The sequence below is a fragment of the Varanus komodoensis genome, unplaced genomic scaffold (genome assembly GCF_004798865.1).
Source record: "Varanus komodoensis strain SLA01 unplaced genomic scaffold, ASM479886v1 scaffold1, whole genome shotgun sequence".
NCBI classification, from domain to species: Eukaryota; Metazoa; Chordata; class Lepidosauria; order Squamata; family Varanidae; genus Varanus; species Varanus komodoensis.
Window position 1 is genome coordinate 38,069,688 of NW_025335268.1, and position 21,261 is coordinate 38,090,948.

At 40.6% G+C, this 21,261-nt stretch overlaps 1 protein-coding gene across 8 annotated transcripts in view; it reads left to right on the forward strand.

Moving 5' to 3' along the window:
- The window catches only part of SYNE1 (spectrin repeat containing nuclear envelope protein 1), a 317,660-nt gene extending 297,127 nt beyond the window's left edge, over positions 1-20,533 (forward strand). For all 8 annotated transcript variants that reach the window (XM_044422576.1, XM_044422595.1, XM_044422586.1 and 5 more), the window contains 7 exons: positions 1,449-1,660; positions 3,352-3,552; positions 4,645-4,773; positions 5,269-5,481; positions 7,372-7,464; positions 10,841-10,899; positions 19,509-20,533. In XM_044422576.1, the coding sequence (XP_044278511.1) occupies positions 1,449-1,660; positions 3,352-3,552; positions 4,645-4,773; positions 5,269-5,481; positions 7,372-7,464; positions 10,841-10,899; positions 19,509-19,758 (1,157 nt within the window). In that variant the 3' untranslated portion in view covers positions 19,759-20,533. The remainder of the gene's footprint in view (positions 1-1,448; positions 1,661-3,351; positions 3,553-4,644; positions 4,774-5,268; positions 5,482-7,371; positions 7,465-10,840; positions 10,900-19,508) is intronic.
- The last annotated feature ends 728 nt before the right edge of the window (positions 20,534-21,261 follow it).

Sequence of the window (21,261 nt, forward strand, 5' to 3'; positions counted from 1 at the left end):
ATGATACGCAGCACTGGATTAAGGAAGCAGAGAGCACTGCGAGTCTATGTAGAGGATGTCTCTTTCCTGGATTCCTTACAGTCCATTTTTAGACCTTCACTGGAACTGGACTTGTGGCCTTGTTTGGTCGTCTTTCCTAAAAACCAGAAAGGAGATCCCACAGTCAGTTGTGCTAGATCTTTTGCTAACTGTTGATCACAAGCCACATTTAATCTCTGGCACATCTGGATGACAGAATTTCCTGGAACACTTAGGTGTTGCCAAATCTGTTCTTAAGCCAACTACACAGTATCCGTGGAAGTTAAGATGCTCTGCTCCCTGAGAAAAAAATGTTCTGTGAGCATGTGTTAATGCTTTCTTAAAGTTCTTATGCTGGGACTTCAGGAGGATCCAGTTGTGCCACTTTCCTATTTAATGCATTTTCTAAAACTGTTTTAAGATTTGGAGGCATCCGTATTGTCTCAACGTTTCCCTTAACCAGATATTTTCCATACAGTGCTTAAGGGTGCAGTATTCTCACACTTCCTGTGAGAAATGTCTAGTTTCTACTGTTACTTAGATAAAAATAGCCTGGAGTACATAATGTAGATATATATCTTTTTCGATAAAGACAAATAATGGGTTGAGCATTTGTGATGTTACGATGATGGAGCACCGTGCTGAAACTGGTGCTGCGCAAAGCTTCCAGCCCTCCTGGCTAGGAAATCTTGGAAGAAAAACGTAGCAGCCATCAAGATAGCATTAGAGATGGCAGTAGCAAAACGTTAAGCCAACGGGGAATGGTTTCAAGAAATTCAACCTATCCTAGAGACCAAACTTGAGAGAGCATTTCTTTTAAAAAGTATTCAACCATAATTGGAAGGACTTGGGGGGGGGGGGGGGGATACAATGTACCTTTGTAAATATTGCTTCCCCTGATGGTGTATGCTCCTGTTATGGCTGGGATCCAGCAATGGCACATATTGGCGGATCAGCATAATCGGAATTAAGACACAGTCACATTTGGTAAGTCAGGCCTAGGCAGGTAAGAGTTACTTCCATGGAACTTACACAGAATAAGATAGGTCAAGGCAGATGCAACACCATTTGGCTTAGGCAAGGCTTTGGTCAGAATACTCTGAGAAAGCTGACTGGAGTATCCTCCAGTAGTTATAGAAAAGAAAGTGTTGCTTCAACAAGGTCCATCAGTCTTCTCTTATATATCAGGGTGTAACTTCAGGAAGTATCATTGAATTGAGACGAAACAAGTTCAGGTATCCGCAGTCAAAAAGAATTGAAGTTGTTCTTATCAGCATTAACATGTTCTGGATTTTTTAAATGTTATGAGGAAAAGGGCAAATAAGAATTTGAACAACAAGTGATCATGATAAAAATGGCATGGGATGTTGGGAGAGTCAAGCAGAATGTTAGGAACTTGCTTTTACAAAAAAGAAACCTTCTTTCCGCAGGTGTAATTGATCGTTGGGAGTTAATCCAAGCCCAGGCTTTAAGCAAAGAACTGAGGATGAAGCAGAATCTTCAGCAGTGGCAGCAATTCAGTTCTGATCTAAACAATGTCTGGGTCTGGCTGGGAGAAACTGAAGGGGAGTTGGAGCAACTGTGCTGCCTTGATCTCAGCACAGACATACAAACCATTGAGCTCCGGATTAAAAAACTGAAAGTAGGTTCTCATTCTTGATATTCTCTTTTTATCATGTTCCTAACACTTTACTTTTGTGAGGGGAGATTTCATTCAAAAAGGCACTGCCAGTTTGTACACGCATGGCTTCTACGTATCCTACAGGACTGAGAAAAAGGATGATGGTGCTTGATTCAGTTGCTGCTTGAAGTCAGTCAGTGTATACACTTGAAACTGCATCTACAGGCAGGATGTAAGGTGATTTACTAGAAGTAAAAGGACGTTGCTGTTGCGTGACAAGCTAGGGGGAAGGTTTTATTTATTTTTTTTATTTATTTATTTATTTATTTATTTATTATTAAAACATTTTTATGCCGCCCCAGTCGCCGAAGCCTCGGGGCGGCTTACAACAATAAATTAAAATAATTATAATCTTAAATTAAAAAATATAAGCATTAGATTAAAAATACAAAAATACAATATAAAATAAGCCACCCTGGCCAGATAAAATCCAATAATATTAACAGTTACAATGCCGCTTAAATAAATTTATATCCTGCCTTTTTCCTACAAAGGGCTCAAGGCAGCTTACATCATTCTCCTCCTCCATCTTATCCCCACAACAACAACCCTGTGAGGTAGGTTGGGCTGAGCGTCTGTGACTGGCCCAAAGTCACCCAGTTGGCTCCATGGCCGAGTGGAGACTAGAACCCAGATTGCCTGAGTCCCGGTCCCATGCTCTTAACCACTGCACCACACTGGCTCTCACAGGGTGACCAGATGCTCTTGCCAGAGGCATTGCAGGGCGGCAGTGGAGATGTAAAGCCACTAGCTTAGCCAAATTCAGGAAAGCTTGAGTGTAGTGCTAGTGTTCTAATATAGAATATGGCTCATAGTGAGCCTTGGGTAATCGGTTTCCCCCACGCCTTTGTCTGATAGCTAAAGAGAATTCATCTCCTGACATGTCATTTAGGATACTTCCTTGGAATGGTCCACGTGTGCATGTGTGTGTTTTCTATCTTTATGGGCTACTCTTTAGCAAAGCTCTCAGGGCAGCTTTCACTGAGGAATTGAAACCAGTTAAAATTCAGTGACAACAGACCGTATAATACAGTGCATAACAAAGATAGAGCAACTTCAAAATACAACAGAGGTGCAGTGCAGTCATATGCATGTGTATTCATCAGAACTAAGCCAAACTGAGCTCAATGGGACTTACTCCCGGGTTCAAGTGTATAGGATAGCAACCTAAAGGCACAGAAAGATAAAAATGGTGCAAGAAAACAGATGCCACCAGGAGTCTCTTCCACGCATTTTTTTTTCTTTTCTGTACATTTCAGTGGGACTTAGAAGGATATATAGTGAGGTAATACAAATTTTCCCAAAGCAATAGGACATCACAATAGTACGATAATTAAAAGGTATAAAGCAGAAATAATACAGATTATAAGGCAATGTAATAACACCAATAAACACCTGTTGCTTCCTGTAGCTTCAGTGCCTGTAGGCTTAAAATTCTTGAAAACTTTGTTAGTTACCATTGCGAACACTAAATCTGAAACATTAAAAATAGACTTAATACTCAACTAGGAGATGTATCACTGAAATACAGTGGTATTATGTAACACTTCCCAAATCAGAGCTTTCTTTAAATGATATGTTAAGAAAGGTGCTGGAATGTGTTTCTTTTTCTATTCCAATATAAAAGCACCTATCTTCCCGTTCATTTTCAGGAGTTACAGAAGGCAGTGGATAACCGCAAGGCCATCATTCTGTCCATCAACCTTTGCAGCTCAGAATTCATGCAGTCTGACAGTGAGGAAAGCAAGGACCTGCAGGAACGGCTGTCTCAGATGAACATGCGTTGGGACCATGTCTGCACCATGCTAGATGAATGGCGCTCCTCACTACAGAATGCACTAATGCAGTGTCAGGTCTGTTCTGCTCCATGCAAAAAGCTGTTCCCTTGGGCTCCAGGGACAATTTGTAGTACTGGTTACATTCATTTTCTTAAATCTATCCTCAATCAATGTGTGCATGTCTTATATGAGGAGCATGAGGAGCCTTAACTAGATTAGACAATAGTCTTAGGCATGTACTCTGTGAAGCAAACCCCTTTTCCATCTTAGAAGGCAACATTCTATAAGATTTCAATGTATTTGATGAAATCTATTACACTTTTCTTAATTTTCCCACTATGTCTATGATTTGGACTTGCCACTAAACCTTGCTTTTGAATTCTGTCTTGCCTGACATTCTGTTGGCCTGTTCCCAGTGCCTCTGTTGCTCTTGTCTTGTCTCATGCCCTGGTCCTGGACTCTGTGGGCACTGACAAGAAAATGGCCACTTGTAGCTGCTGTCTCTGAGAAAAGAGCAGAGACCTGAAGAAGGAGGGGAGAGACATGGCAGGTGGGTGGTGGTAGAAGCTGTGGGGGACATTTGGCTTGGTGACATTCTGGGAAGAGTAAGGGCTGAATAGAGATCCTTTGGCAGCTGGCGTCTGAGGGGATCAGAGAATAGGGGAAGGAAATTGAAGTAGCTCAGAGGAGCCCGCCCCTCACGTCCTCATCCCACATGAGTTCCACTGAGCCAAGACTGAGAGAAACTCCCATTTCTTCAACAATTGCATTTGGGTATTGTGTCACAGCAGCAACGAACCCATTTTGCAAAAATACCACCATGGCAATGCCTCACGTGCAAAAGGTGTGCTGTGTAGAGTAGATCTTGCCCAAACAATGACTAGAGTATCAAAAACACGCTGATGTGTCTCCTCCCTACCCTCTGTTATCCTCCTCCTTTTCACACTCCCATTTAATAGAACATGTGACGGTTTGTCATGGCATCCAAACTGGAGCAATCCCTGCAAAACAGGAGTGCAAATCAGAGTTTGATCCAAGGATGAATGCCACTTTCTTCAGCAGCTGCAGCACTGTTACAAAGTACAAAAGTTCTGTGATGTAGTTACAACAAACAGAATGGTTTTTTGTATTGCATTTTGGTTTTAAAGGCCTACCTGTTGCTTATAGGATTTCCATGAGATGAGCCACGGTTTGCTGCTGTGGCTGGAAAACATTGACCGGAGGAAAAATGAGATTGTCCCGATTAATCCGAATCTGGATTCTGATACCCTACAGGATCATCACAGGCTGCTAATGGTAAAGTACCATTTCCTTATTAAACACATGAGCAGATTGCCTCGGAGAACTGCAATGGAAAGTGAAATGAAAATGAGCCTCTGGAATTTGTTGTGTGCTTGTTCTTTTAGTATCGGCTGCAAACTAATTTAAGGGAATGTCCTCCTTTATTGTTACAGAAAGCCATCTGTCTGATTTTAAAAAAAGCATCATAGTTATGGGATCCTTTTAAGACTTAAGTAATTACATCGTCATATAAGAAGCAAAAATTCTAAAATATGCTCCTGAACTGCCAAGCATTAATAAACCCTTGCCATCTGGCCATTTGTTTTTCTTTACAACTGCTTCGTATATATAGTGATGGAGTTTCACTGGGTACCTTTCTTATTTGTTTATTTGATTTATAAAACCGCTGACAATGATCCCTTATTAGTCAAATCAGTTAGAGCAATGCTTCTCACAAGCTGAATTGTTCTGGGCTTCTTACACATTGCTTAAAGACTGCCTTCCTAACAGCAAATCCGACGTGAGCTGCTAGAATCTCAGCTGAAAGTGGCATCTCTTCAAGACATGTCTTGCCAACTGCTAGTCAATGCTGAAGGCAAGGATTGTCTGGAAGCCAAAGAGAAGGTCCATGTCATTGGAAACAGGCTCAAAATGCTCCTAAAAGAGGTCACACATCATATGAAGGAGCTAGAGAAAATCCTAGATATTTCAAGCAGTCAGCTGGTAAGCCATTCTGTTATATCCTCATCCCAGCAATGTATGATGCCCCATTTTGTGTTCATGATAGGAAAAAAAAAACCTTTGCTTTAGGGTAGGTAGGTAATTTCCATCTCAAATTTGCAAACATTGTAAGTATCTATCGCTTCTCTTCTACAATCTGCACTTGTTTTTTGCAAAGTATTTCGTATTTGCAGTGTAGCCATGATATTTCTAGCCTGTATCTGATAGATGAAGAAAAATGCTATACACCTGTCTCAGTTCTCAAAAGGTGGATCAAAAACTACGTTGTGTATAGACCCTCTCCTGTTGTTTCTCCTAACTGTAAAATAGTACAGCAGACAGTGTGGTGAGTTTTCAATATGTCTAATACATATTTCTGTGCAAAAATAATATCTACAATTCAAGTAGGTTTTTTATTGAGCTCAACACCTCTTATCTTTTAAGAAACTAATAAAGAGTAGCTGTTTTCATGGTCTTGACTGGGCTGGTAATAATACTTCCTTGTCCAAAGCAAGGCAGAAAATCTGTATGCATGTTTTCACAAGCTGTGTTTCATAACTTGTAGTGACTTTGCCCAGAATGGCATGCAGTTGGCTTGCAGTTTTATAGTTCTGTGCTTTTTCTAATCTCACTTGATTCTGAACCAGGGATGTGGGATAAGATGTCACCTATATGTGGATAGCACCCACTCTACCTGTCCTGTTCATCTAACACAGGTGAGGCAGTTGGTGTTCTAAACCAGTGCTTGGGCAGAGTTATAGACTAGATGAGGACCAATACACTGCAACGTAATCCTGCCAAGATGGAGCTACTATCTGTAGATGGTTTTTCTGTCCAACTGTGTAGTATTTGTTCTGTTCGAGTGGAGGTTGCACTCTGCTAAATATCAGGTGCACAGTTGGGATGTGCTCTTGAATTCACCATTCTTACTATAGTAGGGCCACCTGTACAGACCTTGTGATTTGCCAGATCCTTAGCTTACAACTCCCATCATTCCTCAGTGGCTGGGGCTGATGGGATTTGTAGGTCCAAACAGCTTAAGGGCCACAAATTGCCCAACCCTGCACTCAAAGCACAAATGTCTTTCATGATACAGAAGCACCTTTTATCAGCTTAAGCTAATACAGCAGTTACGGTCCTACCTGAACGGCCCAGCAACAATTTTGCAGGCTCTGGCATCCTGTCTGGTGTTTGATCGAATGCAGTGGGCTACCTGTGACACCTCTGAAGACAAACCCAAGGCTCCCATCTAGTCCAATAGCATATGGGCCCTGGCCAATTGGATCACATAACACCACCGTTTCGTGATTTCTACTTGTGTACAATCCATTTATGGGCCAGTTCAGAGAGAGAGTTCAGAATTTAAAGTCCCAGACTATTTGAAGCCAGGACTATTTCCCATACTTACCTGCCTCAACCACAGGCAGTCATTTGAAGAAGCACACCAAGTCAAGCAGGTGACTACAAGAGAGAGGGAGTTGCATGAAATTTTCTCAATACATTCTATGTATATTGTGCATTTTCCATTAGTATTACGAGTAGCCTTATCAGTTATTAAGTTTACATAATGGATTATATTATATTCCCAGAGAGGCTCACCTGGACCTCCAGCATGATTTTTTTGGTGCCAGGAAAAGGAGCTTTTTCTTCCCCAGGCATTTTAGGAACGGTTTTTAGTGCTTGTAGTCATTTGTACTGTTTTTTCTCAGCTGTTTGGTTTAACTCTGGTTTTATTGTCTGCTGCTGGTGGTTTTATCGTGTGTTTATCTGATTTGCTTTGTTATTTTTATTGTTACCATGAACTTTATGGTTTTAATTTGTACACTGTCCAGAGAACTTTAGTTACTGGATGCTTAAAATGTAATATAATCTTAACAATGCTAACCACCTTAGGACCTGTCCTCCTGGTCATCGGCTGATGAGCTGGACACTTCAGGATCCCTCAGCCCTGTATCCGGCAGGAGTACTCCAAGCAGACAGAGAACGGTAATGTCATACCAGACACCTTCTGTCCGCAATTGGGTGGAAGCGCCAGATAGCTGTAGCTGGGTGGAAGGTCCACACCATCCCCTCTTCACAGGCAAAAAAGGGCACCAACCCAGGAGAATTTTCCCTTCCACAAAACGCTGCTTCTCTAAAACTTCCACATCTCCTTCCCTGCATGAAATCAGAATTATAATATGCTATATATAGATTAATCCAGGACTCAAACTGTGGTAGGTGTATCATAATACAATATACTGTCTCCCTTGTATTGTGTTCTTGGGATGCTGTTTGTTCTTTTGTATTGCATTGCGTTCTGTAGTTTTTGTAACACGCCCACATCTGCTTGGGTAGATTACAAATTTAGGGCAGAATCTAATTCAGCAGTCCTGGTAATGTAAATTAACTTGTGCCAGGTTGAGGTGCCTTTGGGGTAACACCAGTAGCCAGATGAAGTGATGCTTTTTCCAGGGGAACCTCCTGTGGAAGCGAATGCTATTGGTGCTGGGCTGGAGATGGTTTATGTTAGTGTTACCCAACTCATGATAGAGCTACTGCCCATAATAAATAAACAAAAGAAAGCCCAGTCTTCTCCCACAGTTGTTCAGCTCACTTGCTCTGCTCTGTATCTCAGCCCCTTTATTGGGGTACAGAGCTTCATCAAGAACCCCAATTACAAACCCACAGATTTCAAAGTTTAAACATAACCAGAGTCTACAGTACAACAGTCTGAGGATCCATTTTTTTTAGACCAGATGCATACCTGCATTCTGCTGTCTGGGTCTCTGAAGCTAAGCTTCTCTGTCTGGCAAGCCAGAGTTTTATACGGCATTTTCAATTTGTAAGCCACCCAAGGGGCCTCTGAGCTGATGGGCGGTGAAGAAATGAAATACATACATAAATAAGGTACGAAGGGGCTCCCCAAGAGAGTCCCGCCCCACCAGTGACAACGAGGCAGAAGCTGTCTGAGCTGCCACAGCACCATTTCCCTCCAAGAGCTCAGTGCCTGCCGCAAACTCACAGGCATGGTACCCACGCAGTGCTGGGCAGGAAATGGATCAGGCCTGTGGGGCCTGATGGCGTAAGGGCTGGAAGCAGTAAGCCATCCCTATAAGGACCAAACTGAAATGTCATCATGCTGCTGCTAAAATCAGTAGCGCTTTTAAGGGTGTCTCAAGCATGTAAGAAAGCAATTCTGTTATTTTCATACGATTCAACTTATGCAGGTTCAGAATGGCATTTTTCTTTTTGAGGGGAAAAATTAGCTACTACTCCTTGGCAATGAAGACCCAAAGTAAATTATATTTCTTTAACAATATATATATATTGCTTACTGTATTTGAAAAAAATCTCTAAGTGGTTTGTCACAACCGCTACCTTTTCTGTGGTGTTCCGGGCAATGACTTGCATCCTCACTATACTGCTGCTATCTAAGCAAAAGTTTTCATTGCCATGACAACACATTTTTTCTGTACATATAACTCCCTGACTTACTAAAGGGAGTGGAGAATTTTTCCCCTCTTAGGAAGAGCAACTTGTTCTCAACATGCATATATCAAACTTCAGTGCAAATAGTACATTTGTTTTCTTGCATTCCTGGACATTTTGTTTTTTTAATCTTGTGCTTTCTTTTTGGTACCCCTGAAATATAATACAAGCCAGTTTGTTTGCCACATGTTGTGATACTCCTCACTTTGAGTCCTGTAGAGAACTTGATTTTTCTTTGTTACATTTTGTTTTGTTAATTTTAATTTAAGTATTATTCGGCTTTCCTTAGCTATTAGAAAACTATCAATTTTCATTTGCTCTCTTACGCCAACATCTTAGTTCTACCTTTATGAATTTTATGGCCTTTTAAAATTGATTTCATTACATTCACTAGTTTCGTTTAGATCCTAGTAAGAGAATGTAAAGGAATACTGGCTTTTCAAGGGGGAAGAGATACAAATAAATCATGGCAGTTTTTGTTTTGTGGGTTATTACTTGCATTTTAGCATTAAACTTTTCTAAAACATTAACCTTGATTAGGGGAGGAACATGCAAAGGAACAATAGCTTACCCATAGCAAGGAAACATTCCCAAAACAATAGCCCAGTTCATTTATAGCAACAACCCAGGGTTTTTTTTTTTTAATTCTTGTCTTGAACAAGCCAGCATGCTAGTTAATGCTGTTCTCATTTGACTCCTACGATAGCAGAAGCAGCTAAGCAGCCCAGAGATGCTGAGTGCAAACCCTTCTTTGTATGAGAAAGTAGCAAGTCAAAGTTCCAGGTTTCATGTGTAAGATTCCGGGCTGGTGAACCTCTCCTGCTGACAGTACGAGCAATCAAACAGCATAAAACTTGGCTAGTTGTTCTGTGCAAATTGCGCTCTTTGTTGGAACTATAATGGGATGCATTTTTATGTTGTAAATCTGTTATTTGTTTTTCTGTTGGTTGATGTACGTTATTTTTATTACCTCCATCCACAGAACAGAGTGCTTTCCTAGTATTTAACTGAAAAATTAGCTGAAAATTTGTCACTCTTTGTTTTGCAAAGCTGGACAGTTTTCTTGAAATATTTTCATAAAGAGATATTTTTATTTTTGGATTCAGATTCCAAGCATATAGTTAGTAAGAAGCGAAACTAAATAGCAATAACAAATATATACAGCTTTGTTATTGTTGTTATCAAGATGAACCAGGGACTCCATGACAATAATGCGTATTGCCACGGGAGCCTACACATTCTCTGGAGACCAAAATAATTGCCACTTGGCATTTTCTTCAGCTGAGGACATTAGAAGGAGCAAGGGTTGCCATGCAGGTTCCTTTTTTACCTAGATTATTTTCACATCACTTCCTGCAGCCATCTGGAATTTCTGATATTATTATAGAGGTTCTTGTGATGTGGCTGATCTTTGCGTCACATTGTTCTTGCAACATCTTCCACATGTGCTGCTGTAATGTGCTCTGTTAACAGTGAGCTTAAATGATTGCTAGTGATGAATAAAGCTACAATTACCAACTCTCAAAAATGCTGGTGCAAAAATTATTTTTATTTTTAAAGCATCAGGAAACAAAATCGTATCTTTAGTTAAATAGGACTTCATTCAACTAATAGATCAAGTCCTCTCCCCTAAGGGTTTTTTTTTAAATGCACTGCACTTTCTGAGTATCACTTTATTGACTATAGTGTCACACTCAAGTTCATGTTTTATATTCAGTTTTCTATTCAGTACGGACAAGAAAAGCCAGTTTCCTTGATTCCTGGGAATTAGTTACCTCATTTGATTTTGTGTTTCCTTTGCTGCACTTTTTAATTTGTTTTCATCAGTAGCTTGTCTTTATTTGCCTGGACTGAACATTCTTCTTTCTTTACCCCTGTTCATTGCAAACAGCCACGAGGCAAATGTAATGTCTCACAGCCTGGACCCTCTGTCAGCAGTCCACATAGCAGGTACCTTATTCTCCTGGTTTCTGCACTCTGTTCTAGAACTCCAAGAGGATGATGGAAACTGCCCATGAGCTGCCCATGTGCACATTTGCTCCGTCAAGGGAAGAGACATTAAGCCACTTAAGAAGAGGCTTGCTTCTACAAGTATCAAATTACACTGAGCCAAAATATCCTTGAAAATCCAGATACTGGATAAGTCCTCATCTTTTGCTTGGTTAACTCACATTCAAATTATTTAGAAGCATGGATGTCTGCATTAGAGATCAAAGGCAGATCCATGCTTAGGTCCATGGCAAAGACTTTTATCATCCTCTTTGTTTCTAGATGTTAAATTATGGCAGGTGTTAGACCAATACAGTATATCAGAATTCACAAAACCCATAAATCTGGATAAAATAATACACTAACAATTTCCTTCTCTTGTCTCTGGCTTTTTGAATTCAGTTTTAAAGTTTTGTTCAGTTTGTGGGTTTTCAAATTCATGACTCGGACCACATTCTAAAACCTGGAACACAGTGCAAATGAAGATTTGGAAGCGACAGACCTCTTCTCCACTCTGAGACCATTTCCTTGCAACCCTGCATACTAACCCTCATCTTAGCCTAGCAGGCCACCTTGCCTACACTGGGCACGCAGAGCAGCATGCCCCGCATTTGTGCAAACACTGGAGAGCGGTGCTTTTAGCTTTCACCTTGTGTCCAGCAGCCCGTCTTCCCTGCAGCTAACAGTGCTTCTGCATTCTGTTGGTGTGATGTCTCTGTGTGTGTCTCTATATGTCCTTTTGCCTTTTTACCAATCAACAGTTTGTCTACTTCCTTGACTCTTTCCTTCCTTGTCTGGCCTGAAATACAATAAAGAGCCCCAGATCGATCTCTCTCTCTCTCTCTCTCTCTCTCTCTCTCTCACACACACACACACACACACACACACACACACACACACACACACTTTACATTCTAGATTCACTTCCACTCCCCCCCTTGAAATTGTGTTTATATTGTCACAGGACTATGACAAAATAAAGAGTGCAAAAAACACTCTGAAAGTGTAGTTCACATCAGCTGTAGAACTAAGGCTGTTACTTCTGAGGCAAAGACATTGGTGAAATCCAGTAAAAGTTGGAAATGTATAGTTTCATTGAAATTGTGCAAGCTAAAATGTTCTCTAAAATGCTGAAGCTGTTCTGTTCATTTCAATGAGGCTGACATGCCAAGCATCTGCAAGACTGTTTTCCCCATTTGGACCTTTTAATTCAAACAGCAAGGGAATCCTGACAAAAATGCCTTTTATAGGAAGTCAACCATCCAGATAAGCATAGAATAAACCAGTCACTCTGTAAATTCAGTCACTGAGTGAATTCTGCATTTGATTACAATTCCTTTACAAATTAGGGTTTTTTTCCCCAGAAAAACCCCATTGTGAAATATGTGCATACAGGAGAGTAGAAATGCTAGTCAACTAGCAATTTATTGCCATGTGTTATTTATACTGCCGTAAAACTTTACATCTATTCATGGGGGTGCCTTTAGAATTGTGCAGTTTGCTGAAACGTGACTCAGATAGAAAATGTATTTAGTTCCCACCCTCCCCCCAAAGTGTCCATCAATCTGACAATGGCAAAATCAGGTTTTTGAAACCTAGAAAGATGCCAGAAGAATGTTCTCTGGAAAGGCTGCTTAGATGCAATTGTATTTGGAGCCCAGAAAGTGGCATCGATTGCAAATTTAATATTATCATGGACTAGAAGCTTTATTGTATAAAATAAAGCTTCTAGTCCATGTAACTAAAGAAAATATGTTGATAGTTTTGATTAAGAACATGCATTCCATTTTCCTCCATGTTCACTAAAGCTTCTTCATGACTCTTAGTCCTTCCTGCACTTGCCACTCACAAAATGAACACAAATTGTTCCTGAAATAACTTTGAAAATGAATTTTGCAATTCTGCTCGTCATGTGACCCATGCAAAGTGTATGTATTTCTGCATTTCCCATAAATCTGGGTTTCCCTCCTCAAACAGAACTGTCAAAAACTATTATTGTTTCATGCAAGTTATTGTTTCATGCAAGGACAAACTAAGAAAAACATGTTTCAATCAGCATGAGGCTGGACATTCTTTTCATACAAAGTGTAAAGATGATTCAGTGACCAAAATCAAGAAAGGGTGTATTACATTTAAAGAATCTGCAAAGTGAAGTTGGATCTGGGAAAATGGGGAAACTTGCACGTAGGAACATAGATACCCTGGGGCCTGCTGCATCCACTGACCCTCCGCTCTTTATCTTCCTCCACAAATGTGCACTTGTTTAAAAGATGTTGATATTGCAAGAACTGGGCAGGGGCCTAGCATGTGTCTCAGAAACACTTTGCACCTTCACGGTTTGCCCGCGTTCTAGCTGTGGCATCTCTGCGGCACCTCTTAGATCTGCTTTCTTCAGCTCTGTTTATTAACACACCTCTTAGCAGTACAACACAATAATCAATTTGTCATTCAGACAAGCATGGAATACAAATGGGTTTCTACTGAATAGGGAAGTTAATCAAGCCTGCAAGCCAGACAGGTTGTAGCTGATGTGTAATGTGGTTTTAACTGATAAAAGAGTACAAACTGTCACTGTGTTCTGTAATATTCTGACATGCCTCTGATCTGAGTACCTTTTGTTTGATCTTGCACTGGATCAGCAATCCTAGGCATATAAAAGGGAACTACAGTATTTAATCCAGAGACTTTTGCTGTTGAAAGTTATATTGGCAGTAGTTTTAAATTAACGTAGTATGAAAGCATCCTGGTCATCTGTAAGAAGCTGTACTTAAATCAGAGTGCAAGTGCATGCAGCCTTCGACTCAGCCATTCCGTTTTGGTTACACCACTTTTAGGAAGGCAGCAATAAAGATCTGTGACTCGGTTCCCAGCACTCCATATAATCAGTTGGATGCCTTAACTATTAAGGTTTAGTATATCAAGATTCCAGAATGTTGGGTTTTGACATGATAACATTAAAAAGTAAACAAAGAAAAATTATTTTTTGCACAAGGGAATGCACCCCCCCTTGTCACACGCAATTAACATTAAAAGACCAAATTAAATATACCATTTTTTTCAAAGCAATGCACAGTTTTTCTGCTGCTTGCAGTGGCAGGCGGAGCTGTGTGCCATGGACTTGAGACTGTATAAGTATTGAATATGCTAAAAATGTAGGAGGTTAAAGTAATTATGTGCACAAATGCATTCACAGTGTAGGTTCTGTTAAAGAGTTCTATTTAGGTCATGGTGCCAGTAATCCCAAAGGCCCATGAATCAATACTATAGTACATTAACTTACTTTTAATTTCTAATGATAACCCAGATCTGGAAGATCATCTCAGTTTTCACAGATTTTTTTTTTTAAATGCAGTAGGTGCATGTTCAGAACAAATTGTCAGTGATCAAGAATCATTTTCTCTGTCCCATTACTACCTGTGGTTTTGTCTGTGACTCTTAATTCCTTTGTTTAACTGTGTTAAAATATGTATGAATCTACTTCAAGTGAGATAGATACCAACGTGATGTTAATGAAAGGCAAAATTAACGCATCTATTATAGATGAAGAATGATATTTAAAAAAAAACCTTTAAAGAGAAAGATTAGAATCAAATCAGATATTTTCCTTAGCAAGTCTTGTGGTCACTTTGCATCTTGACTGGGCTACAACCTTTTGTGAGCAAATGGATTTCACACAGTATGTAGGATTCCCAGATGCTAAAGCATGTCTGTCTGTGGGTCCAGCATCTCTGTGCAGTGGTGTTCCCAGGTGCAGCTCTGCAAGTGCTCCTGTTAGTGATGAGGAGAGACAAAAGCCCTTTTCCCCTCCTCAGCAGCCTGCTCACCACTGTTTTCAAAGGGGCAAAGGGCCCATGGCCCTTTGTGGCATATTTGTGAAGAGGGAATCAGCAACAGTAGCCTCCACTCCTGCTCAGCTAGTGAAGATCTTCTGCCTCCAAAACCTCCATTGGATGGAAGCGGTCCTTCCCCTGGACAGCCTTTGCTGGAGCCAAAGTGATGCCAATTCAAATGTTAATCAAAGCTGCTGCAATTTTCAGCAAGGTGGAATTGATTGTTTATCCTCTGCCCTCAAGCCTGCATCCCATCCATAATTGCCTTAGTTGATGTAATGAGACCCAGTCCCCTGGATTTCAGTGACCAAAGCTCTGAAATTACTCAAGTATCCATTAGTGTGTAAATGCTTCTGATTTGATACAAAAAAAAAAATACCATGTATACATTAAAAACAGAGCTTTTGAAACTGGTCCCCTGGAGACAGGAAATCTCCGAACATAATTTAGATGCCTCTCTTGACCATTAAAGCCCTGAGCATTCTGATTGTGCTAGTTCTAGAGCACTTTCTTACTAATTACAGTATTTCAGGCATATAATTCTCTTTCTGTAGATAAGGATACAAATTATATCATATAATTTATGATAGGTCATAATGGACATGGCTTAAATAATAGCCACTTCTGCAAATTTTTAAGTTATTTAAGTATTTTTCAAATAGAAAGTTTTGTTGTTTTGATTCTGAGAATAAAGTATTTTTGTAGCAAAGCAAGGACTTGCTTCCTACAGCTCTGGCACCAATTGCTCTTTGTTCCTTTCAACGAGCTGCTTGTGGTGCATTGTTTGTTTTGCGTGCATACTCCCTTATTTGCTGAAAAGCCGTCAAAGCACTGCACAGCAATTAAAAACATGAAAATCTTAATAAGCAAGACAAGAAAATTTTGAAACTTGTGATGAAGATTTTGCACTGAAAGATTGTGATTTGTAATTTGCCATGAGCTAATTCATTTGGGCTGCTGGGATTCGAGCTATTTGACATTCAACTCCTTGGAACTTTTTGGTCCTGTAAATCTATAATTAATATTAATTGGCTTCAGACAATTTGTCGGGGATTTTATTATTATATTGCATTCTCATCTACATCATGAACTAAACAGCAGCAATAATAAAAAGATTGGGTACAGACCAACATAGTTGCATTGAGTTTCCACTGAAATCAATGTGATTCTTTTTCAATAATTGAGCATAATAAATTCACTAAATGTCATCTGGCAATAATTTCCTAAATAAGGCTCAATAAGAGAAAAACAAACATAAAAATGGAAATCAGGAGGAATAAAAATGCAAGTATCACAGCACAATTCTGTGTATGTCTGCTGGCTGGGAGGTGCCCCCCTGTAAATGTGCAGCCCCAAAGGCTAAAAGAGAACCAGGATAATGGAAAGACTGAAAAGGTGGTTGTTGTTGTTGAATATTTATACCCCATCTGTTCCCAGTGTTTGGGTCTCAAGGTGGCAATCAAAAATGAAAGCAGGAGCTAGACAGCAGATCTATTTAAAAGTGAATAACATAACCATAAACTGAATGAGAAACAGAAAAGGTAGCCAGTGCAATCAAAAGTGGACAGATATGATCATATTTATGTGGAAGAGCAATCAAGTGTCTTCAGTTGGCAAGCTAGAGACAAAAGTATTAAGAGAGGAACGGAAAGGCTTGCAAAAAGAGCATTCTAATAATCCAAATGAGATGAGAAAATGAACGACAATATGAGTAGAATCAACAGAAAGGAAATGGTACTTTTTGATAACGTTCATTTGATCCAACCACAAAAGTTCTCCCTGTTGATACAAAATGCTCCTCGAGCCAGCATACATAAAATAACATTTATTTATTTATTTATTTATTTATTTATTTATTTATTTATTAAAACATTTTTATGCCGCCCCATTCGCCAAAGCCTCGGGGCAGCTTACATCACTAAGTTAAAATAATTATAATATAAATTAAAAATATAAATATTAAAAATACAACAATACAGTATAAAATAAGCCGCCCTGGCCAGATAAAATCCAATAATATTAACAGTTGAAATGCCACTTGAATAAAAAGGCCGTGCAGATTACGTTTAGGGCTGTTTCTACCACCTTCAACATGTAACTCTTTGTTGGTATTTCTTCCCCCACAAGCTCCCTGTTCTCATGAAGTCATTGTGGATCTTCCCATTGCCTTCCATCCTGTTTTGCTGCTCTGACTAGTGGTAGCTGAATGTCCCATTGCCAGGCAGCCTTCCTTGCCTGAGAGTCACTTCCCTGGCCAAGGCCAAAAGAAGGAGGGGCGTGATGCAGGCTTCGTGCCTCAAGCGAGCTGCCAAGCTGTGACGAGGCTGCAGCGCCCGTTGCCTGGTGGTGCACTTCAGTAGTAAATGGCACACTGGATTTAACTGCTGTGAACCTGCAGGAAAGGGAAGTACTAAGAATTGTTTGAGAAGGTAGGGAAATGGCAATGGATAAACAAAAGGAACACTGGGAGGAGAATCCAAGATAAAAATAAGAGAGTCTACCTCTGAAAAGCTTTTCCTTTGAGTAGGGAGAAAGTTATGAGGAAACAGCATTATGATAAATAAGAAAGGCAAGAAAAGCAGAAATGAGAACAGAATCACTGGAGAAGGAACATGAAAAATGTGCAGAGGACCCCCAGGATGCTGAGGAAAGGAAGGAGGAAGAACTTAAATACAAAGGTGAGGATAAGAAGAGTGGCAAACAGACCCATGGAAGCTGCTGTGATGTACCAAAGAGAGAAACAGCAATTGACAGTATGGGGAGCTGAAGGTAAAATAAGAAAAAGGCCATAATACTTTTACTGCTAGTGGGACAAAAAAATAAAGTAGTTTCTGGTCTGGAAACCAGGCTGATGAGAATTAAAAGAAAGTCATGTAACATAAAAACTGAGAAGATAGTCAAGCAATGTAGAAAGAAATGAAAGAAAAGCCAAACAATAATTAGGCAAGAGCAGAAGAATCAAGAGTTGTTTATTAAAAATGGAAGGGACTAATTCAAATTTAAAATCAAATAGGAAAATACTAGTATCTAAAGAAAGATGGTAGCTGTTGTTATACATATGCTTCTATTTAGGGAGACCTTTAAAGTTCTCTGAGCTGGGGCTCAAAAATAAATTCTGAGCCTTCTCAAAGCTTTACAGACCCAAAAAGCATCCTCCAGCTTGTATTATGCCTTACATAGAAAGTTTGTCAACTGTGTTGAGATTTTGTTTTCAGTTTGCAGTGTGCCTTTCTTCCAGGGAACACAGGAGATTCTGCCATTCTGCTAAGTAGCTCAGGTTGAGTGATACAAATGGCTCAAAGTAACCCAGAGTGTTTCATGGCTGAATCCAGCTGTGGAAGAGAAGAGACATTCAGATCATAGGAAAGGAGGAAGAATGGTTGCTGAAACTGCTGATTTCTTCTTTTTCAAGAAATCTGTACATGAAACATAGTGCATACATCCCTGCACTTTTAGGCTCAAAACAGCAAATCCATTCTCTGCCTTTTTTCCAAGGATATGGATTGTACAGTCAAAGCCCCTGCACACTAGGCTGAGTGTGCATGTAAATATCATCTCCAGATCATTGGCATGGGACCCCGTGAAGCAGGCCAGCAGGCAAATCTGGGCAGTGCACGTACCCACACGCTATTACATAGCTGCAGCCGGCGTGACTGCCAGAGTCATGTGAGGGACTAGCCACAGCCATGAAAAGGGCCGTGAAGGAGCACTGCCTGTTCCCTTTGTCTCTTGGCACATTCATTTCCCAAGTTAGCATGGCCAGGTACTGTAAGGTGAGGTCTAATTGAACTCTGATGCTGTTAAATGTGCCATATCCATGCAATGCATGCATAATGTAAGGCCATACCTAATACTAAGCAGCTTCAGTGATGTGCTTGTGAATAATCTCCAACCTTTGTTTTTGATCTTGGACTTCTTGCCAGTTCTATCATCTCGAACAGTTAATCATTTATTCACTTTGAACATTCAAGTCTGCATTAGTCAACTAAAATTAGCAAGCAGAACTTCCTGGTTTTCTTGAGGTTTTTGAGGAACGGGAAGATATGTGCCCAATTTATGTGCCCATAAATTGCCTGTCACAGTGAAATGGCACCTCGCTCACACAGCCCTTCAAGTTAACAAGGTTGATATCACTTCCTGATGTGGAAACCAGAAACCCTTGTCAGGACAGGCAACAGCGCTTTTGTTGGGTTTTGCTGATACCTTTTTCCTGGGTTATAAATTATGTTTCATGAGGAAGGATTCATCTGAAATTCAACAATGGTTTTTAATTGCTGATTCAGTGCAAAATGAGGCCGTGCCGGACTGTGGCAGGCTACCTGGAGCTAAACTCCTGCAAACTCAATGCCGGCATATTATTATGCTCATGAAATGAACTAATTATTTGGACCACATTCCTAATGAAAAATTGTTGATGCATATACGCTTGCATCCCAGTCTGAAGAGCAAATCCTATTATTTGTTTAGAATTGCATCCCTGTATGTTGACATCATAATGAGGTACATTTTGAGTCACTTTCCAACCTGGTTGTAGCTTTAGAATTATGTGGGGGATAGCACATCAGTTATAATAATTATGCATCTTATTTCTAATCTGTTTCAAAGTGAACTTCCAGAAAATGTCCACTTGAGCATAGATGTATTTGGAATCCCTAAATGGATGCTCCAGGAAGTGCACTGGCACAAGCATCCTGTGTGGGGGGAGCAGGAGTTTACCTCTGCAATGGCTTGTCTTTTCAGGTGCACAAGAGGTGGCTCAGATTCCTCCCCTTCTGAGGGTCATCCAGGGCAGCGGCAGCGGCGGCAGCATTGCTTCTTTCTCAGGGTCCTCAGAGCTGCTCTCCCACTTCAGCTCCTCTTGCTCTTCCTGATTGGACTTGCCTGCCTGGTGCCGATGACAGAGGAAGACTACAGCTGTGCTCTTTCCAATAACTTTGCCCGCTCCTTTCACCCCATGCTGAGATACATGAATGGCCCGCCACCGTTGTGAGGCCTCTGGGAAGGTGATGAAGAAGTGAGAGCCTCTTCAAATGAAGGTGCACACAGTCTGGTCCATCACTCACCTGTGACCTCTGCCATTGGATAAGTACACGTCCTGGGACTGTTAACCACATGTCAATATCAAAATGAGTCATGCATTATCTGATGGATATCATTTAAAAGTCACATGTCCGGCACTGAGAAGACAACGAAATAAGAGATTTTTTTTTTTTCCTCAGCCAGCATTCTGGGGTTTTCAGTCACCTTTATATTTGAGAGCCTTGCCCAATACTATGCACAGCCAAGGACTTCAGCCTGAAGGAAGACATATCCTGTGTGCTACGCATATCAATCTATTATTCCATCTTTCCTTATCTGCACAAGTGGTATTTTACTATATATCACTCAAACCATGCTACAATGATTTTAGAGACTACTGTAATATAACATTTGGAAGAGCTTGTAAGTTTATTATTTTCCCCATTTTTTGTGGGATTTTGGATGGGGCACGGTATTCTAATCTTTGTTTTCAATGAGCAAGCTGTAAATCTGAATGGCACTTTTTATAGTTTAAAAAATGGATGTAATAAATGAGATCCTGAAAGGCTTTATGAAAAAATCATGAATGTGCAGTATTAAAAAGAAACATATTTATGTATGTACAGTTTGCTAAAACTAGTTTTGTTGTATTGATTTTTTTGTTAGAAAAAGACCAAGAACTCTTTTGTCTGTATGCTTTGAAAACATATTTTGGAGCAATATATAAACAAAACATCAAGGCTAAATCTCTCTCTCTCTCTCTTTCACTCACATGCACACACACACACAGACAGTAGACCAAAGTTCAGCGTGATGGAGCACCTGCTCTGCATGCAGAATGCCCCAGGTTCAGTCTTGGGCATCCCCAGATAGGGCAAAAAAACCTGCCTGCCTGCACAGCCATCACCAGTTTGTGTGGGCAACGCTGCCTGGACTGGATGGAGGCACAACCTGATGGGCAGCTTCCTATGCTGGGCACACACATACACACAGGCATGTTACAATTCTGTAGAACTGAAGGCCATGATAATGACCTACTTGCAGACAAGTGAGAGTCCCAGGATATGCTTGTCTGTTGGAAGAATCTTCTGTTCAAAGAAATGGCCTAATTAAGAGAAAAGGCACCTGAAAGTGCCTGCAGGAAGGACCCCACTTCCAATGCACAGGCTGGATGGATGCATGTAGCCAGGTTGGAGTCAGTGCAGCGTAGGGCCACAAGGTTGGTGGCCGGTTTTCAGGGGGTGCCGTATGAGGCGAGACTGAGGGAACTGGGTCTCTTCGGCCTGGAGGAGACTCAGAGGGGATCTGTTGGCGGCATACAGGTATGTGAGGGGAGAGATGGGTAGAGACCTGTTCTCCCCTGCAGAGGAAGGCAGGACGTGCTCCAACAGAGCAAAGCTCAGGGAACCAAGGTTCCATTTGGATGCCAGGAAGCACTGGCTGACAGTCAGGACCCCGAGGGTGTGGAATGGGC